This window comes from Engraulis encrasicolus, chromosome 5 (genome assembly GCF_034702125.1).
Source record: "Engraulis encrasicolus isolate BLACKSEA-1 chromosome 5, IST_EnEncr_1.0, whole genome shotgun sequence".
In the NCBI taxonomy this organism is placed as follows: domain Eukaryota; kingdom Metazoa; phylum Chordata; class Actinopteri; order Clupeiformes; family Engraulidae; genus Engraulis; species Engraulis encrasicolus.
The window spans coordinates 5,151,849-5,171,848 of record NC_085861.1 but is presented as its reverse complement, the minus strand read 5'-3'; the positions used below and the strand labels follow the sequence as shown (position 1 = coordinate 5,171,848).

Here is a 20,000-nt window from a genome sequence, read left to right as displayed (position 1 = left end):
TCCACAAGAGGGAGGTGGGGCTTCACAAGAGGGGGCAGGACTCCACAAGAGGGAGGCGGGACTCCACAAGGGGGAGGCGGGACTCCACAAGAGGGAGGCGGGACTCCACAAGAGGGAGGCGGGACTCCACAAGAGGGAGGCGGGACTCCACAAGGGGTGGGGCTCAACAAGGGGTGGGGCTCAACAAGGGGTGTGGCTCAGCAAGGGGTGGGACTCCACAAGAGGGAGGTGGGACTCCACAAGAGGGAGGCGGGACTCCACAAGAGGGAGGCGGGACTCCACAAGGGGTGGGGCCCAACAAGGGGTGGGGCTCAACAAGGGGTGGGACTCCACAAGAGGGAGGCGGGACTCCACAAGAGCTTTGCACTACAGCATTACAGCACTGCATGTCTTCACTCCAACTGGCGCCTAAAAACCATCCAAGACTTTGAAAAGGAAAATAGTGCAGAGCAGTCAGACCAACCATGAGGACCCAACAACACAGCAGAGAGAGGACCAGAGAAGGAGGAGGAGGAGAGGTGGAGGAAGGAGAGAGATGGAGAGAGAGAGAGAGAGAGAGAGAGAGAGAGAGAGAGAGAGAGAGAGAGAGAGAGAGAGAGAGAGAGAGATGAAGAGAGATGGAGGAAAAGATGGTGATCATAAGAGATAGACAAGCATGAGGACCCAACAACACAGCAGAGAGAGAGAGGACCAAAAGAAATGGAGGAGGGGGAGAGGTGGAGGAGAGAGAGAGAGAGAGAGAGAGAGAGAGATGAAGAGAGATGGAGGAAAAGATGGTGATCATAAGAGATAGATGTATATGTGTCTAAAAAACCCATACACGTAAATGTAACATTTCTTAGTTAGAAATAGAGGAAAGGAGATCAGGGAATGTGTTTCTCACCTGTCAGGTTGACGTAGACGGTGGCGAAGGAAGCCAGGGGCACGGCCGCCACATTCTGGGCCCGAACTCTCAGGATGAAGAAGCGTGTTGTCTCGTAGTCCAGCGACTCGGCTACCAAGATGGAGGGCGATCCATCACCACGGTTGGGCTTCAGGTAGAAGCGCACAGGCATGTTGGTCTCTGGAACCAGGCCCTCCTCAAGGTTATAGGTCACCCGGGGGTCACCGAGGGGAGACGTCGCCTTTATGGTCTGAGGACGGAGGAGAGAGAGGAAGAGGAAAGAGGAAGAGGAAGAGGAAGAGGAAGAGGAAGAAAGGGACAGAGTTATTATTCACAACTAAGATAGGGAAGGTTGTCCTTTGCCATGGCTCAACAGGGTTGCAGGTTCAATCCCAACCTTACCAAATCCCTTCCTACCTCCATGGCTGAAGTGCACTTGAGCAAGGCACCTAACTCCACATTGTTCCAGGGTACTGTAACACCAATACCATGTCATATCTGTAAATTGCTTTGTATAAAAGCGTCAGCTAATAGTAATGTAATTGTAATGTAACAGGATGGAAACAAAGGCAGTGTGCTCTTATTTTCGGGATTGTATGTGTACTTCTTACAGTAGATTACATGTAGGTACTGTAAAGTCAGGAATCTGAGGAAGACCGAGAGGTCGAAACGTCATCATGCTTGCCAATGAATGAATAAAAAGAAAAAATAACGTAGAAGACAAAAATCCAAAGGAGTGTGCGAACCTTTTCTCCACAAATACGTTTTTTTTTGTTCAGCACCTGGGATTGTGCAAAAGTAACTCTCTACAACTGTACAGTCAGGAAACAATATGAACTGGTTGCCATTACGTTAGCACTAAACATCGCTGAAAGAATCTGTCCCAGAGTACAGTGCATGCAGTGTGGGCTCAAACATGTGGGTTTGACACCTGTCATCAGCTCTAAGCGTTGCTAAGCTACCTTGTCAGATCTCTGTGTGGGCCTGACTAAATGTGGATCTACTGCATGCTGACAGATGAGTGAAAAAAGTGTGTTTGGGTAAAAAAAGAAAAGAAAAGGACAAAGAAAAAACCAAAAACATTTGCATACTCTTGAGCTTAACAGTCTTGCTAAGCCCTAATTGATGGAAAGCTGCATGGACAAGCTATAATTGTCCCTGGGGGGAGGCCAATTCTCATCCACGCCCCTCCTCTTGTTTTCTTTTCCAAGGGGCATTAATGAAAAATCAGCAATGACTACGACAAGAAAAATTGCACCTTTAGCCAAACCTGGCTAAGCTAAGGCATAATTAGCATTATTTGTGAAAGCGGGGGGCATCCTAGATCAGCAGAAATGGCCGACAGGCTCCGTGTGTGTGTGTGTGTGTGTGTGTGTGTGTGTGTGTGTGTGTGTGTGTGTGTGTGTGTGTGTGTGCTGACGGCAGCGTATAAATAAATTAGTCATACTTCACCTGCGATCTATCTCACTGGCTATCGAACTCATATTGACACTTATAGAGTCCCCTCCTGTCAGGAACAGTCTGCACACTCTCACTCCTAATCAAAGCATTCTTTCACCCACAGCGCTCGACTCTCACTCCTAATCAAAGCTTTCTTTCACCCAGCAGCGCTCGCTCCTGTTATGTGGCTTTCTTTAACCCATTTAGACACGTCGTTATAAATGTGCTGTTACCAGAATGGCAATGCTTACAATGTTTAGTAGTCCACACACTTGAAATCCTTTTTTGCTGTTATATTACAAAGTATTTCATGGCTGGATTCCAACAAAAATAATTTAAAGTGTGGATTCCTCACTCTGAAAACTCCATTCAGTTTTTGTCCTGCACCTTTTCATGGGATGTGCCCAATCTTCACCTCCAATTAGAATGGCAATGGCCAAGTCGTAGTGCAATACTAAAGGCACTGTGTTGTGTCATAGCATTGTAGTACTATGGTAATTAACTTTTCAATGGCTATTACAGCGAGTCTCTGGAGTTAACTGTCAAATCTGGTTTGAGATTCCATAGAATTCCATTGTTGTAGAATTCTACTGAGCACGAAGCAGTTAAGGGGCTACGAGAATGTGAGAGCAAGAGAGGAGATTAGGAGAGGCAGCAGAGGAGCCCTAAGAGAATACATCACTGATGGAGACATGACACATAAAAGCAGAGGGAGCTTGACTGAAGTTTATTGGGCGGATCATTAGGGCCAAATGCAATGCTGACAGATCAGAGAAAAAGTAATCAGGATGTCACAGGAGAAGTGAAATGTACATTGACTGTAGCTGTAGCTGAGGGGTTGAAATATAAAATACCCTTCCCTGAATTGTATCTGTCTGTTTATGTCTATAATACAAATGATGTCCTACATTAACCTCTCTCACTGACCTAAATATAGTATAGGGGACGCCGTACATTCGAATCATAACTGAAGCAACAGATGGGGGCCGGACTGGGACATGAGACAATTTTTGGGCAGAACAAGGAAGTAGAGCACCATTTCCCATGCATCTCTATGGGAGACTTGAAACAATGTATCTCCTTTGAAATTCTTGGGGAGTCGGCTCTGTTTTCTTCAAACGACAGTTTCCTGTCCCTTTCAAACAAGCCAAATATTTTTTTTCGGGCTGACCCTTCATTTTAGAGAGGTATTCAATTTCTTAAATGACCAATGACCATTGTTCATTGGGTTGATTGACAGTTAGAATTGTTTTAGAATTCTTTTGATTAACAGTCAAACGCAACAGGCGGTGTCGGCCTATCAGCGCTTCTCTGCGTCACTAAGGTATGCTTACGGAAACTTGGGGAGGAAGTATTCTCCCAGATCAATCTCAGATGTTTCAAAACCGTTGAACAGAGTTCTACAGAAGCCCGGCATCCCCTATATTTTGGTCCGTGGCCTCTCTTTTAGGCTGAACAGTTGTGTTGATCATAGCAAGTTTAGTGAATGAACAACTGTATCTTTGTTGGACTTCTTTACCCTTTTTGAATGAAAGCCATTTCCATGAAAAAAATATTTGAGAAAACACATATTGACATTACATACCGTACTCTAGTTGGCTCATCATAAGAGAAATTCAAATGTGCTCAGTGGAGTCAGCATCTGAAGAAGGCTTCGGACAAAACGTTTGTCTGTCATGCTGACCCACTATAGAATACAAGAATTACACCCGAAAGTGCAGCTTTTGTACTCAATATGAACTTTGTTTTTCGCTCGCACCCGAGGACCTTGTATAAAACGGTTGGGAGTAGAGCGCCCTTTCTGAAAAAGACTACAAGGAAAAGCTGCAGTCAGGAGGCCTATCTCTGCTGCACACACCTGGCCCTGGAGACAACGCCCCCCAATGCAATTTCACACGTGGTGTTACGCCTTTTCATGTCCCCCTGTGAGGGTATAGCTGTGCACTGGTGTTACGCCTTTTCATGTCCCCCTGTGAGGGCATAGCTGTGCAATGTGGTGCTGAGGCACTAGTCAAGTGAAACACCTGCAGGATATAACACCCTCAGCAATATACTCAGTGGGAGACTTCATAACGTGAAAAATAAAAACAAGTTCAGTCAAAATGTGTATGAGGCACAAGCAGAACCCTGCGATGGGGGATGAGCAAACCACACTCTCAATTTCAAACACATTCACAATGTCAAATACGCTCAGAAACACACTCGCAATTTCAAACACACTCGCAACTTCAAACACACGCTGGATAACTGTCATGAGCAGCTGCATTCTCTCTTGGAGGCCTGCACCTGAGCTATTTGTCTCCTCGTGGCGGAGTATATGTGACCAGTCACAGGATAGCAGGCCTCAAGCAGGCCCGGGGCACAATGAGTTGATCATAGATTCTAAAGGTGCAGATTCTAAGCTTTACAATGATACCTTTCCACATGGAATTCTGGTGATATCAGAAGCATTCCTGGCCTTTTAAATGTGTAGAAAACACAGAATTCACCTGAAATGTTGTCTTGCTCATACAAAAGACATAACATTAGCCCATTTAAAGAGAAAAAGTATGCTATTAGAAAACCCATATTGTTTCCTGAAACATTACATAGCTTCTTTAAGACATCCTCTTGTACATTCTCTTATAAAAAAAGAGAAAGAAAATATTTATTGAAAAAACATCTCCGCTCTGAGACATGACTGATCACATACGGCTTGAACCTCCTCCTTCCCCCCCGTCCTCTCCCCCCCCCCTTCCTCCTTCGTCCCCGTCCTCTTCCCCCCCACCTCCTCTTCCTCCTTCGTCCTCGTCCTCTTTCCCCCCCCACCTCCTCTTCCTCCTCTTCCCCCTCCTCCTACCCCTCTTCCTCCACCTCCTATTCATCCTCTTCCCCTTCCCCCTGTTCTTCCTTCATCTACTTGTAATTTATTTCCTCCTTGAGCACCCAACTCCACTGGCGACGCAGCAGATTAAACATCCCATCGGCCACCGTTTTCGTGCCGTTTCCACGCCTTACATGGCCAACTAGGGACCATGTGTGTGTGTGTGTGTGTGTGTGTGTGTGTGTGTGTGTGTGTGTGTGTGTGTGTGTGTGTGTGTGTGTGTGTGTGTGTGTGTGTGTGTGTGTGTGTGTGTGTGTGTGTGTGTGCGTGTGTCTCAAAATGGATGACGATGCGGGAAAAGACTAAACACAAAAAGTGTGATTCATGAGGTGGAGAAGAATAAAAACATCAGGAGTCGTGGATACAGAGACGAGTAAATAAAGAAAACGTATGAGCTGTGGATACAGAGACGAGTAAATAAAGAAAACGTATGAGCTGTGGATACAGAGACGAGTAAATAAAGAAAACGTATGAGCTGTGGATACAGAGACGAGTAAATAAAGACGAGACAAGTAGAGCAGACATGAAGCAGAATATACAAACAGAACCATACACTGTACTGTGCTGAAAGAATAGAGAGACAGAAAAGAAAAACGGATGAGGTCAAAGAAAAAAGAGAAACCACAAACCACAAATGAGAAGAAGAAGGAAAACATCCAACACACTCACAGTACAGGATCTTGGGAGGAACAGTAGGGCCGGCTTAATTCACAGGCTAGATATGGCTGTAGCCTAGGGGGCCTCTGATTGGTCAGAAGTGAAAATTTGTAGAACTATGACAAGGTGCAATATTGAAAAAAATTATCTGTCGTGTTGAGTTGGTAGACATGTTATCCTTAATTCCTAGGCTAGATATGGCTGTAGCCTCGGGGGCCTACGATTGGTCAGAAATGAAAATTTGTAGAACTATGACAAGGTGCAATATTGAAAAATGAATCTGTCATGTTGAGTAGAGTTGGTAGACATGTTATCCTCACCGTAATTCCTAGTACATAATTATGACACTTGGTGTGTTCCATTATTCGCCCTCTGTACTGTGTACCTTGTTTGAGTGCAGTAAAGTACCCTTTCCACCCTCCGCGATTCACGAGGCGAGTACAATCCGATTCCCGTTCTGTCTGATACACTTAACGGAAATGACGGTTGGTCGTGTGTCATCCGAGTTTACCAACCGCCAATATGCAATTCATCACGGAAGGCACTGTTCGTTATGCTGACACTTTTTAAAGTTACCCCTGCCTCTAATACACATGGCGATTGTCTTTGGAATCAAAACTATGCTGTTATCACGGAGATTCAGCCGTTTGACAGATCTGACACTCAACTATGTAACAAACATGGCGGCCGTTGAGTGCGAAAAGTGTACAGTAACTCCACACTTCAAAAAATGGCCGTTTTGGGGGCGTTATCCGGGTAATTTACAGTACACTTTGCCGCCGCCGCGATTAGAAATGGAACATCCTGCGTACCCAAACACAGTGCGGAAAGTACGAGTATTGGAACACACCAAGTGTCCGTCAATTTGTCGCAAACTTTGCTTTCCGGGGGACCCCACAGTAACCTGCAGCCTAGGGGCCCCAGGCCATCTTAATCCGACCCTGGATTAAGATGTGAAGGAAATCACAAAGGAGAAAGGAGAAAACATTCAACACACTCACAGTCATAGTACAGGATCTTGGGAGCTCCAGTACTGTAGGCTACACACCATAGAAACTAGTGAAATAAGAGATATAGAAACCCTCTCCAGTGAACAGGAGCTTGGGAGCTACACACCATAGAAACTAGTGAAATAAGAGATATATAAACCTCTCCAGTGAACAGGAGCTTGGGAGCTCCACACCATAGAAACTAGTGGAATAAGAGATATATAAACCTCTCCAGTGAACAGGAGCTTGGGAGCTACACACCATAGAAACTAGTGAAATAAGAGATATAGAAACCCTCTCCAGTGAACAGGAGCTTGGGAGCTACACACCATAGAAAATAGTGAATTAAGAGATATGAAAACCTCTCCAGTGCTGAGGAGCATCAGAGCATCCAGAGTTCACCGGGTCTCATGGAGGACGATGCCCTTGTTAAGCTGTCAAGGTCGCAGCTTCACTTCACTTAGCGACGGTCGCTCGGGGCAACAGAGTGATGCTCTGACTTTACCGCCTCCGTGTCGACCACCAGGGAAGACGACAGCAGGGGAGGGGTGGGCAGGAGGGCAAAGGGGCCAGTTGTCCCGGGCCCAGGGAGAGAGGGGGCCAAGAATTGGGACCTCATTACATTGTATGTATGTAGTGGGTGGGGGGGCCTTTAGATGACTTTATCCCGGGCCCGGCCAAAGCTGTCAACATCCTGTCTACCACCACCCCCACCTACCACCACCACCACCACCACCGCATATACCGAACATCTGCCTTAAAAGCTCCCGTGTTGTCCGTGTCTCTGCCTGGTTGCTCCAATGATTGAGGCTTTCATCTGGCAGTCTAGCCAGACACAGACACATTTAGCCTGACTTGCCTCCGCCTCACCCTAACCCGCACCTCCACCCTCACCCCCACACACACAAACACACACACACACAAACACGCAACACATTTACAGCCTGACCTGCCTCCCCCTAACCCGCCCCCGCACCTCCACACACACACACACACAAACACACACACACACAAACACGCAAAATCCATCCTGAACCACACCGTCACCCTAACTCCCTCCCTTTTGAGCGGAGCTACCCAAACAGCCCGCATCTCAATCCTGAACCCCAGCCATCACCCACCCCCCACTCCCTCCCTCCACTCCTACCCTCACCCCGACCCCCCACCCCAGAGCACCTCAGAGTGGAGTGGAGCTGCTGTGGAATGTCTGAGTGATGGCCCTGCAGAGCGCAGCACAACGCAGCACAGCACAGCACAGCGCAGCACAACGCAGCACAACACAGCACAGCACAGCGCAGCACAGCACAACACAGCACAGCGCGTCTCAGCTCTAGCTCTCCTGAGAAAACTGCACTACTGTGCACTAACGATCCACCGCTAAAACCTGAGACCACTACACTACATTACATTGGCAGATTAGAGGAGGCCAATGCACTATGGCCTGTACACGGGCCAACACACAGTAATGCGCACACACACACACACAAACATGTAGACGCGCGCGCGCGCACACACACACACACACACACACACACACACACACACACACACACACACACACACACACACACACACACACACACACACACACACACACACACACACACACACACACACACACACACACACACACACAATCTAACAAAGTGAAGTGGTTGCACACAGCTTAAAAGTTATCTGCAAGCCAAACAAACAAATGCAACCTTACTGTAGACTGTAAACATCTCCACAAACAACTTAACCTTCACGGCAATGGGACTGCATGCCTGGCATTTACAGTAAAATGCTCTCTGTGCTTACAAAGGATACACTGACTGACTGCTACAGAAAAAACACTTGTGACACTCAAGATTAGGACACAGTCATTTGCACACAATCTCTGAGACACAGAAAAAAGAATGAAAAAATATTTGCGATGCCACTCAGTGTAGAGAAGACATCCTTCACTGCTGTCTGCATGCCACAGTCAAGAGGAGACATCCTTCACTACTGTCTGCATGTCTTGTGTGACTATTGGGAGCAGCGATGGACTGGGAGGAAAAATCAGACCGGGAATGTTTTAGCCAAGACGGATCCACCTATGCCTGGTTCACAGCAGACCATATCACAAGTGAGATATGGTATGGACATTGCCTACTGAATTTCTCGTAGAGGAAGTTTGGTTTACGATTCCTAATGGCCGTTTCTTGACAGAATACTTAGCCCACAGACAATTGTGTCAGCTGTATTCAAACAAACTGCAAGCTTCCATTTGTCCAGTAGTAAACGTCATCACCTTTCCACCCCTTCCCGCTCTCGGAGCTCCCTAACTCAGACAAGCACTTTGGGGCAGGTATCCATGCAGCACTTTGGGTCAGGTATCCATGCTGTCTTTCATATCGGAACCATTGTGCAAAGCATCATGGGATATCCCAGGCTAGGTCCACCTGGCGTTGAGAGAGACAATGAAGCCTTTGACGAGGCTTGAGTCACCCTATGAGCTATTTTCAAAATAACAGCCAACGAACTTTAATACTAATATCTGACCATCTGGAAGAGATGCAGTGGTGGCATGAGGACTGATAGCATTGAGGGGCCTGCAGTGCCTACATCCTCTGTAAGACACTGAAGAAGGCTTGGCCTGAAACGTCTGTCTGGCAGGCTAACCCACTAGAATAAAATACAAGAATTAAACCCAAGAGTGCGGCTTTTCAACTAAATATAACCATTGAGGGGAGGGCCAGGCCAAAATCATCAAGTCCACCGGGCAAATGCCCTGCATGCCATATGGCCAATCCAGCCCTGGTAAGGGAAGAAGAAGAGGGAGATGGAGGAAGGAAGGAGAGGGGAGATGGAGGGAGGAAGGAGAGTGGGAGATGGAGGGAGGAAGGAGAGTGGAGATGGAGGGAGGAAGGAGAGTGGGATGGAGGGAGGGAGGAGAGGGAGATGGAGGGAGGAAGGAGAGTGGGATGGAGGGAGGAAGGAGAGTGGAGATGGAGGGAGGAAGGAGAGTGGAGATGGAGGGAGGAAGGAGAGGGGAGATGGAGGGAGGAAGGAGAGTGGGATGGAGGAAAGAAGAAGAGGGAGGAAGAAGAGGGGAGATGGAGGGAGGAGAGGGAGATGGAGGGAGGAAGGAGAGGGAAATGGAGGAAGGAAGAAGAGTGAGAGGGGAGATGGAGGGAGGAAGAAGAGGGAGGAAGGAGAAGGGAGATGGAGGGTGGAAGAAGAGGGAAATGGGGGGAGTAGCAGCAGGCTGGTACAACAGCAAAAAGCTCTCAGACATCACTTTCCATTTCAGTGGAGGCCGGGGGCTAGGCTCTTTCTCCTCCATTCTTCTTCATCGTCATCATCATCATCCTCCTCCTCCTCCTCTCCTCCTCTCTCAGGAACATGACATCCTTCGCTCCTCTCCTCCTCATAAGGCGAGGCTCTGTCTCCTCCACCCTTCATCATGTCAGTCCTCCTCCTCTCCTCTCTGAGGGACACAACAGCCTTTACTCCTCTCCCCCTCCAAAAGATGAGGCTCTTTCTCCTCCTCCCTTCGCCATTTGTCCTCTCCTCCTCACTGTCAGGGATGTGGCGTCCTTCGCTCCTCTCCTCTAACCTCGCGAGCCATCCTACGTACTTCCGCCAAAGGATTGACTCCACTACTGTAGTCTGGCCGTGCTTCTCTGTGGAGTGCTTGGAGCAGTAGAATTTTGATCGCAACGCCCCCCCCCCCAGAAAACAGCCAATAAGCGAATACGCCCCCCACGTGGGGGCGAAAGGGGGAGGACGCTCGTGACAATGACGTACACATCTGCGCCAGAGCAATTGGTCTGCGCTATGTTGTTGTTGAGTAACTGCCAACGATTGGGTGAGAGGTGTCCAATAATTTCAAACCATAACTGAGTGCAAACTTCCTGCTTCCTACAATCGCTTCAGAGCAAACAAATGCCAGACCATAAATACGAAATGAAATGGTAGTATTATGGGATGGTCAGGACCAGGCTACCTTTCCTCCGCCAAAGGACGAGTCTCTTTCTCCTTCTCCTCATCTCTCTCAGGAACCTTCATTCGTTCCTCTCCTGCTCCCTCTCATTTCCCCCCTCAACTGGATCTTTTAGAAGTTTATCCCCCCCTCTCTTTTCATTCATTCACCCCCCATCACCATCTCCATCCTTCACTTCTGTCAGGAGCTCGTGACTCCATAATAATGGGCTTGCTAGTTCATCTGAATAATTAATTTCAATTATTGGAGGAGAATAAAATATATAAACTCGTCCAACCTCCGGCACTCACCTGATTAGAGGTTTATTGCAGTCTCAATGAGACCTGGACTGGAAGATGGTTCCTTACGAAAATGGAGCATGGTGAATCATGGTTTTCATGGTTTTTTGAGCATGGTTCGTGACTATGGTTCAATCATGGTTTGACTATAGTTTATCTATAACCTAGTTTATATTTATTCATTAAAAAACCATGAAAACCATGAATAATCATGATCCATGGTTAATTTTCATAGTAAAACAATGGTTAAACCAAAGGCAGGAACCATGTTTTTATGGTTACCCAAAAAACATCCATCCTGTGGTTGGTTCAGAGTAGAACCATGGTTACTACATAAAAACCATGGTTACAACATAAAAACCATGGATACCACATACAAACATGGGTACTACATGAAAACCATGGTTACTACATAAAACCATGGTAGATTTTCGTAAGAGGTGTTTGTGGTGAGACCATCCTCTACACACCTCTTTTGCCAAACCCCCCATCCCCCCCCCCACCTCTACCAGAGATTCTTATCCAATATCTCTGCCTCTACCTTCAAGCCTAATAGAAGAAGGATGTGGTTTATAATGAAGGTCTCTCTGCCTCTACCTTCAGGCCTAATAGAAGAAGGATGCGGTTTGTAGTGGAGGATGAGGGTGCAGTGTGCACTGTGCTGTGGAGTGTTGTGTCATAATGGCAATAGGAGTTGAAGTTTCCCAGTTGGAGTTTCCCAGTTGGAGTTTCCCAGTTGGGCTTTCGAGTTGTGTCATAATGGCAATAGGAGTTGGAGTTTCCCAGTTGGGATTTCGTTTCGCTTCACTTTCACTCCAGCCTCCAAAACCCTCCTCGCCTCAACTTTCCCACCTGATATAAGTCCCAACACCCCCAACACCATCTCCACCCCTCCACCCCCCCACCGCCAACACCCCCTCCACCTCCAACACTCCCTCCAACACCATCTCCACCACCAACACCCCCTCCTCCACCCCCAACAGCCCAATACACCCCCCTCGACCTTTTGGACCCGCTACAAATTGTTAGGGGGCAGTGTTCCGTTCCGTTCTCGGCAGCGCCTGCCTGATGAAAACGATATCGTCCATTATTGTTATTATCCGGCACGGCGTCCGTGCGTGCGTCAGAACAAGGCCTCTTAATTAGTTCCTCAAGGTTACAATTACCGCGTTTGGAAATTCACTAATTATCATGCTTTGAGATAATTCCACAATGAGCTGACTGATATTTAAATTTTTAATTAGGCAGAGGAGAGAGAGAGATAGAGGGGGATGAGGAGGGAGGAGAGAGATAGAGGGATGAGAAGGGAGGAGAGAGAGATAGATGGATGAGAAGGAGGGGGAGAGAGGTAGAGTGGGGAGGTGTGGGGTGGGGGTGGGCATCGGAGAGAGAGAAAAAAACACACAGAGAACGATCAAGAGGGAAAGAGATAAACTGGGGAGAGGGAAAGAGAGAGAGAGACAGAGAAAGGGAGAGAGAGAATAGAGAGATAGCAAGAGGGAGAGAAATACAAAGAAAGAGAGAGAAAGAGAGAGACAGACAGACAGAGAGGCAGAGAGAGAAAGGGAATAGCGAATAGAGAGGTAGCAGGAGGGAGAGAAAGAGGAAGAGAGAGAGAGAGAGAGAGAGAGAGAGAGAGAGAGAGAGAGAGAGAGAGAGGGAGAGAGAGAGAGAGAGAGACTGAGAGAGACTAAGAGAGAGAGAGAATGGATGAGGGAGAGAAAGGGCCATGGAGATGAATAAGCGTCCTCAGTGAAGAACAAGGCGTCTGTATGGGCTCTGCTGTATGGGCGAAAGAACGAGAGAGAGAGAGAGAGAGAGAGAGAGAGAGAGAGAGAGAGAGAGAGAGAGAGAAAGAGAGAGTGAAGAACAAGGCGTCTGTATGGGCTCTGCTGGGCTGGGCGAGGCTCAGTCTTGCTAATGAATGCATTATACTGTTTAACAAGCCTAATTTGTATTTAGAGTTGTAAGGATGAATTGCAGTGCAGCGAGCCCCCAATGCACTGAACAGATTTCAGCCGGCGCTCGCTGTAGATACTTCACACTGGGGAGTAAACACTGTACTTATGCTCAAGGAGGAGGGATGGGGTGTGTGTGAGGAGTGTGTGTGTGTGTGTGTGTGAGTGGGGGGGTGTTGGTGTGTTTTAATTGCTCTGAAGTGCTTTGTTGATCAAGTCTTATTATCAGAAACATGAGTGTGTTCTAATGTGTGGGAGGATATAAATGTGTGTATGGGTAAGGGACCGTGAGGTGTGTGTGCGTGCGTGTTTGCTTGTGTGTGCGAGTGTGTGTGTGTGGGGTGTGTGTGTGTGTGTGTGTGTGTGTGTGTACACAGGTGTGTGTATTTATAAGTGGGTGCATGTTTGAGTGTGTTTAAAAAGAACGAGAAAGAAAGGAAGATAGGTGCATGCATTGTGGTGGTGGTGGTGGTGGTGTGTGTGTGTGTGTGTGTGTGTGTTTGCTTGTGTGTGCGAGTGTGTGTGTGTGGGGTATGTGTGTGTGTGTGTGTGTGTACACAGGTGTGTGTATTAATAAGTGAGTGCATGTTTGAGTGTGTTTAAAAAGAACGAGAAAGAAAGGAAGATAGGTGCATGCATTGTGGTGGTGGTGGTGGTGGTGGTGGTGGTGGTGGTGTGTGTGTGTGTGTGTGTGTGTGTGTGTGTGTGTGTGTGGTGTGTGTGTGTGTGTGTGTGGTGTGTGTGTGTGGTGTGTGTGTGTGGTGTGTGTGTGTGCGTGCGTGTGTGCGTGCGTGCGTGCGTGCTTGCGTGCGGTCGGTCGTGCACGTGTGTGTGTTGAGTAGAGGGGCGGTGGAGGGGGGCATCATGTTGTTTTTCTAATGATTTTCAGTCAAGCGTTAAAAAAGTGAACTGTGAAATGCGCTCTGCAAATTAAAACAAGTGGCTGAGTGGGACCCTGTGACTCTTATTTTTATTTTTTATTTAAAAATAATTGGTTATTTTTATTTTTTTGAATCCTTCGAAAAGCTGCCCTTTCCCAGTGAATCACATGCGGGTGTACAAAGTATTTGTGTGGCATTCATCTGCCTACTGTAGGTAGAGTGAGGCAAGGCACAGTAAGATTCAAGATCAAGATTCTTTTTAATAGTCCCGAAGGAAATTTGTCTTGGACATACATAGCTGCCACATACACACAACATACACATGACGCCAAAAAACAAAAACAACAATAAACACACACATACATAGAAACACTCAAGTGCATATTCACCACAGCCCACCACCCACATACATGGCATTACAGGATGGTAGTTGTTAATGACCTGCGTTCAGTAGGTTAACAGAAACAGGGACAAAAGAAAATATATACCTATTCAAAAACCTTTTCTTGTTTTTAACTGGTACTCTGAATCACCTGCCAGAGGGTAGCAGCTCATATTCTGGGTACAGAACATGTGATGGATCCTCAATTATTTTCCTAGCATGCCTAACTACAGACTCTTCATATATTGCTTGGAGGGTGGGGTAGTCCCTCACCCCCACTACCTTCAGTGCAGTGCGGGTCAGTATGCCTATTTGAGACTTCACTTTCACTGTCAGGTTTCCAAACCACACAGTGATTGCATAGCGTACTACGCTCTCAACAACAGTTGGGCCACCTCTTTGTCTGCCACGATGGTGGACAACATGGAGAGATGATGTGCTGTCAGGAGTCTTAACACTTTCAAAAGCCAGTTTCAAACTGAAACCAGGGCCCTCATTTATCATGCATTCTTACAAACAGATCTGTGCGTAAAGCATGCATGCAATCACTCCTGAAAGTATTGAAATAGAAAATATGAGCTAAACATTTTTTGAACTCTGGAGAAAGAATTGATGAAAATCAGTGAGAGAGCAAGATCTTTAGAATACAAGAGGAGGTACACTAATTGCTGCCTTTGGGAGATAATTGGTAATAAAAGAAAGTCTATATGCACTAACCACATGACCAATGCAAAGTAGAAGGGATTGTAAACCCTCTGCAGACCATATTAGGTTTCAACTAAATAAGAGTTAACAAAGGACCCAATAAGAACACACACACACACACACACACACACACACACACACACACACACACACACACACACACACACACACACACACACACACACACACACACACACACACACACACACACACACACACACACACACACACACACACACACACACAAACTGAATAAGATATGCCTCCTGTCCACACCTCTCCTCTCCTCTCTTATCCTCTCCTGTCTTCTCCTCTCCTCTCATCTCAGCATTTCACAGCAAGGTAACGATGACGGTGTGTGGGCAGGATATTGCAGAGCAGAGTGAGAGCTAATTACAATACCTCTTTCATTATACCTCTCCTCCTCTCCTCTCCTCTCCTCTCCTCTTTTCTCCTCTCCTCTCCTCCTCTCTCCTCCTCTCTCCACTCCTCTCTCCTCTCCTCTCCTCTCCTCCACTCCTCTCCTCATCTCTCCTCCTATCTCTTCTCCTCCTCTCCTATCCTCTCCTCTCCTCTGCTCTCCTCTCCTGTCCTCTGCTCCCCTCTGCTCCCCTCTCCTCTCCCCTCCTCTCCCCTCCTCTCCTATCCCTCTCCTCTCCTCCTCTCCACTCCTCTCCTCTCCTCCCATCTCTCAGCCTCCTCTTCCTCCCTCCTCCACCCTCTCAGCCTCCTCCTCTCTTCACTTCTTTTCACCTCTCCTCCTCCTCTCCTCTCATCTCCTCTCCTCTCCTCTGCTCCCCTCTCCTCTCCTCTCTCCTCTCCTCTCCTCTCATCTCCTCTACTCTCCTCTTCTCCTCTCCTCTGCTCTCCTCCTCCTCTCCTCTCCTCTGCTCCCCTCTCCTCTCCTCTTCTCCCCTCTCCTCTCCTCTCCCCTCCTCTAGTCTCTCCTCATCCTCTCCTCTCCTCCTCCTCTGCTCTAATCTCCTCTCCTCTCCTCTCCTCTCCTCCTCTCATCCTCCTCTGCTCTCATCTCCTCTCCTCTCCTCTTCTCCTCTCCTCTCCTCTTCTCCTCTCTCCTCTCCTCATCCTCTCCTCTCCTCCTCTGCTCTCATCTCCTCTCCTCTCATCTCCTCTCCTGTCCTCTTCTCCTCTCTCCTCTCCTCCCCTCTCCTCTCCTCTCGTCTCCTCCCCTCTCCTCTCCTCTCCTCTCCTCTCCTCTCCTCTCTTCTCCTCTCCTCTCCTCTCCTCTCCACTCCTCTCCTCCCATCTCTCAGCCTCCTCCTCTCTTCTCTCCTCTCCTCTCCTCGTCTCTCCTCTCTTCACTTCTTTTCTCCTCTCCTCTCCTTTCCTCTCCTCTAGTCTCTATTCATCCTCTCCTATCCTTCTCCTCTCCTCTCCTCTCCACTCCACTCCTCTCCTCTGATGTCCTCTTGCCCTCTCCTCTCCTCTTCTCTCCCCTCCTCTCCTTTCCACTCCACTCCTCTCCTCTCCTCTGCTGTCCTCTTGCCCTCTCCTCTCCTCTTCTCTCCTCTCCTCTCATCCCCTCCCCATCTCCTCTCCTCTAATCTCCTCACCTCTCCTCTCCACTCCTCTTCCTCTCTTCTTCTTTCCCCCCTCCTCTCTTCTCCTCTCCTCTCCTCACACCTCTCCTCTCCTCTGCTCTCCTCCCTCACTCTTCTCCTCTACTCTCCTCCCCTCCCCTCTCCTCTCCTCTCCTCTCCTTTCCTCTCCTCTCCTCTCCTCCCCTCCCCTCCCATCCCCTCTCCTCTCCTCCCCTCTTCTCCCCTCTCCTCTCCCATCCTCTCCTCTCCTCTCCTCTCCTCCCCTCTTCTCCCCTCTCCTCTCCCATCCTCTCCTCTCCTCTCCTCTCCTCTCCTCTTCTCTTCTCCCCTCTTCTCCCCTCTCCTTTCCTCTCCTCCCCTCTCCTCTCCTCTCCTCTTCTCCCCTCTTCTCTCCTCTCCTCTCCTCTCTTCTCCTCTCCTCCTCTCTCCTTTCCTCCCCTCTCCTCTCCTCTCCTCTCCTCTCCTCTCCTCTCCTCTCCTCTCCTCTCCTCTCCTCTCTCCATAATGGGAGCTACTGTAATTACAACACCTCTCCCATTACTGTGGTCATCAATGCTTAGTGCTCTACAGTAAATCTTCCAGTGCTAATTGACCAGTCGATTTTAACACTCCTGTTAGTTGGCCCCACTATCAAAGCATTGAACTACATGTTACAGCTGTAAGATGTACACCCGTACACCCACTGTGCACTCGTATGGAAAGGATACTGTAAAATCATACACAGGCTTTACACTGTTTATTTTTACGAATTCTTAAAGATGTTTATATGACAAAGAACACATATACATTTTTTTGGTTAATTTACGCCTGAAAGTGGCCCCTTTTCTCATTGAGAATTATTAGGTGAAACTAGTATGAATAAAATACAAATTTGACATGGCTTTTATAGATAATGTGTATGATGTCTTTGTATGCTTCATATAATGTTTTGTTCCTATACTAATCCTGTATGAGAAAACATGAATAAATCATACGTGGCATATACAGTATATTTCATATAAAGCTCCTTATTGCATGCCATACCTCCAGTGGCACGCTGTAATAGTCATTGAAAAGTTAACTACCGTAGCACTACACTACTATGACATAACACAGGGCCTTTAGTAATGCACTACGACTTGGTCATTGCCATTCTGGTAACCGCACATTTACAGTATAACGCTGTGTCTTAACGTGTTATAAGCTCTCTACCATTTTGTTCTGTATGGGCAGTGTGGTCTGAGCTAATGCACTCCTGACAGGGGACTCAAGTCTGGATCAACAGAGTCTAGGGATGCACCGATACCGATACTGATATCGGTATCGGCTCCCGATACTGCTCATTATACTCGTACTCGTACTCGTCAAGCACTTGCCGATACCAGCTACGAGTACCACTATTACTCAAAACAATGCAAAATCTTGTCACATTCTGTGGAATTGAAAGCAGCATGGAAAAAAGTGCCACCTCATACATTTACTAACATTTAAATCTACATGGAAATGGACAATAAAAATATCACAGGTGGAAAAAAAACAAGGCCATGCATTTATTTTCATTGTATTTTGGTGGTAAAATGTATCGGTATCGGTACTCGGTATCGGCAAGTACACACATTAATGTACTCGTACTTGTATCGGTTTTCAAAAAAGTGGTATCGGTGCATCCCTAACAGAGTCTACTGAACTGGGCTGCTGGCAGGTGGAGGCAGGGATGCTGACAGGGGGGGGCAAAGGGGTCAAATGTGCCGGGCCCAGGGAAAGACAGGGCCCAGAATTGGATCAACACGGTGAGAGGAGGTGTGAGGGGAGAGGAGGAGGGGGAGAGGAGGAGGTGTGTGAGGGGAGGAGGAGGGGGAGAGGAGGTGGAGAGTCGGGGAGAGGGGGAGAGTGAGGAGGAGAGTGAGGGAAGAGGAGAGGAGGGGGGGGAGGGGAAAGGAGGAGGAGAGTGAGGGGAGAGGAGAGGAGGAGGAGAGTGAGGGGAGAGGAGAGGAGGAGAGTGAGGGGAGAGGAGAGGAGAGAGAGGAGAGGAGAGGAGAGGAGATGAGAGTGTAGGAGAGTGAGGGGAGAGGAGAGGAGGAGAGGGGGGGGAGAGGAGGAGAGTGAGGGGATAGGAGAGTGGGGGAGAGGAGGAGGAGGGGAGAGGAGGAGGGGAGGAGGTCTGCTGGGCTGCTGGCAGGTGGAGGTGTTGATAAAATCAGGTTGCCCTGACAACATGCTGCCATTATTTCTTTTTGGCTTTGGACATTGTAGTGCTGTAACGGAGAAGAAGTGTCTTTGTGTACACATGATATGACACACACACATACTACACACACACCTGTGATATGACACACACATACTACACACACACCTGTGATATGACACACACACATACTACACACACACCTGTGATATGACACACACATACTACACACACACCTGTGATATGACAAACACATACTATACACACACCTGTGATATGACACACACATACTACACAGACACCTGTGATATGACACACACACACATACTACACACACACCTGTGATATGACACACACATACTACACACACACCTGTGGGTGCAGAAATCTCCTGAGTGTGTGTGGGTGTCGGACACGGCGAAGTGTGTGAATGAGAGGATGTGGGAGGCTGAGGTCGCATACGCGTGTGTGTTCAAGTGTGTGTGTGTGTGCGCGTGCATGTGTGTGTGTGCGCGTGCATGTGTGTGTGTGTGTGTGTGTGTGTGTGTGTGTGTGTGTGTGTGTGTGTGTGTGTGTGTGTGTGTGCATAAGCATTCTTCCTCATCAGTCTGCCCGCCTCTCAGCACTCATCGCTGATTAAACAACAAACTTCAACTCCGCTCTCCTACTTTCTCTCTCTCTCTCTCTCTCTCTCTCTCTCTCTCTCTCTCTCTCTCTCTCTCTCTCTCTCTCTTCTTCCTTCTCTCAGTTATTTGCTCTCTCTTCTTCTTCTCTCTCTCTCTCTCTCTCTCTCTCTCTCTCTCTCTCCACTCCTCTTCTGCATCCTCTTGAGTGCTTCATTGATATGGATATTTGCCAGAGTCCTGTGGATGTACACAGCCCCCCGCAATTATCAGTCCACATTAACGATGCTAAATTTTAACAACAATCAGCCTCAGTAATTAGGTACGAGAATGAGGAGGAGAGAGGAGGAGAGAAAAGCAGGAGGAGGAGGAGGAAGGGGAGGAGGAGGAGGAGGAAAGAAGAGGAAGAAGAGGAGGAGAGAAGAGGAGGAGGGGGAGATAGATGAGGAGGAGGAGGAGGAGGAGGAGGGGGAAGAGGAAGAGAATGAGGAGGAGGAGGAGGAGGAGAAGGAAGAGGAGGGGGAGGAGGAGGGGGATTGGATTTCAGAAGTTTCGATTCGTTACAATGTCGGAGACCTGGAAAAATGAACCTAAAAAGATGTGCGTGCTCAGTTGTGTGTGTTCAAGTTCAAATTCAAGTTCAAG

General features: G+C 47.9%; 1 protein-coding gene across 1 annotated transcript in view; it reads right to left on the bottom strand.

Moving 5' to 3' along the window:
• si:dkey-22o22.2 (neural-cadherin) overlaps positions 1 to 20,000 on the bottom strand; it is a 206,278-nt gene that overhangs the window by 77,135 nt on the left and 109,143 nt on the right. The window contains exon 14 of the mRNA XM_063198429.1: positions 884 to 1,133. Coding sequence (XP_063054499.1) covers positions 884 to 1,133 — 250 coding nt within the window. The remainder of the gene's footprint in view (positions 1 to 883; positions 1,134 to 20,000) is intronic.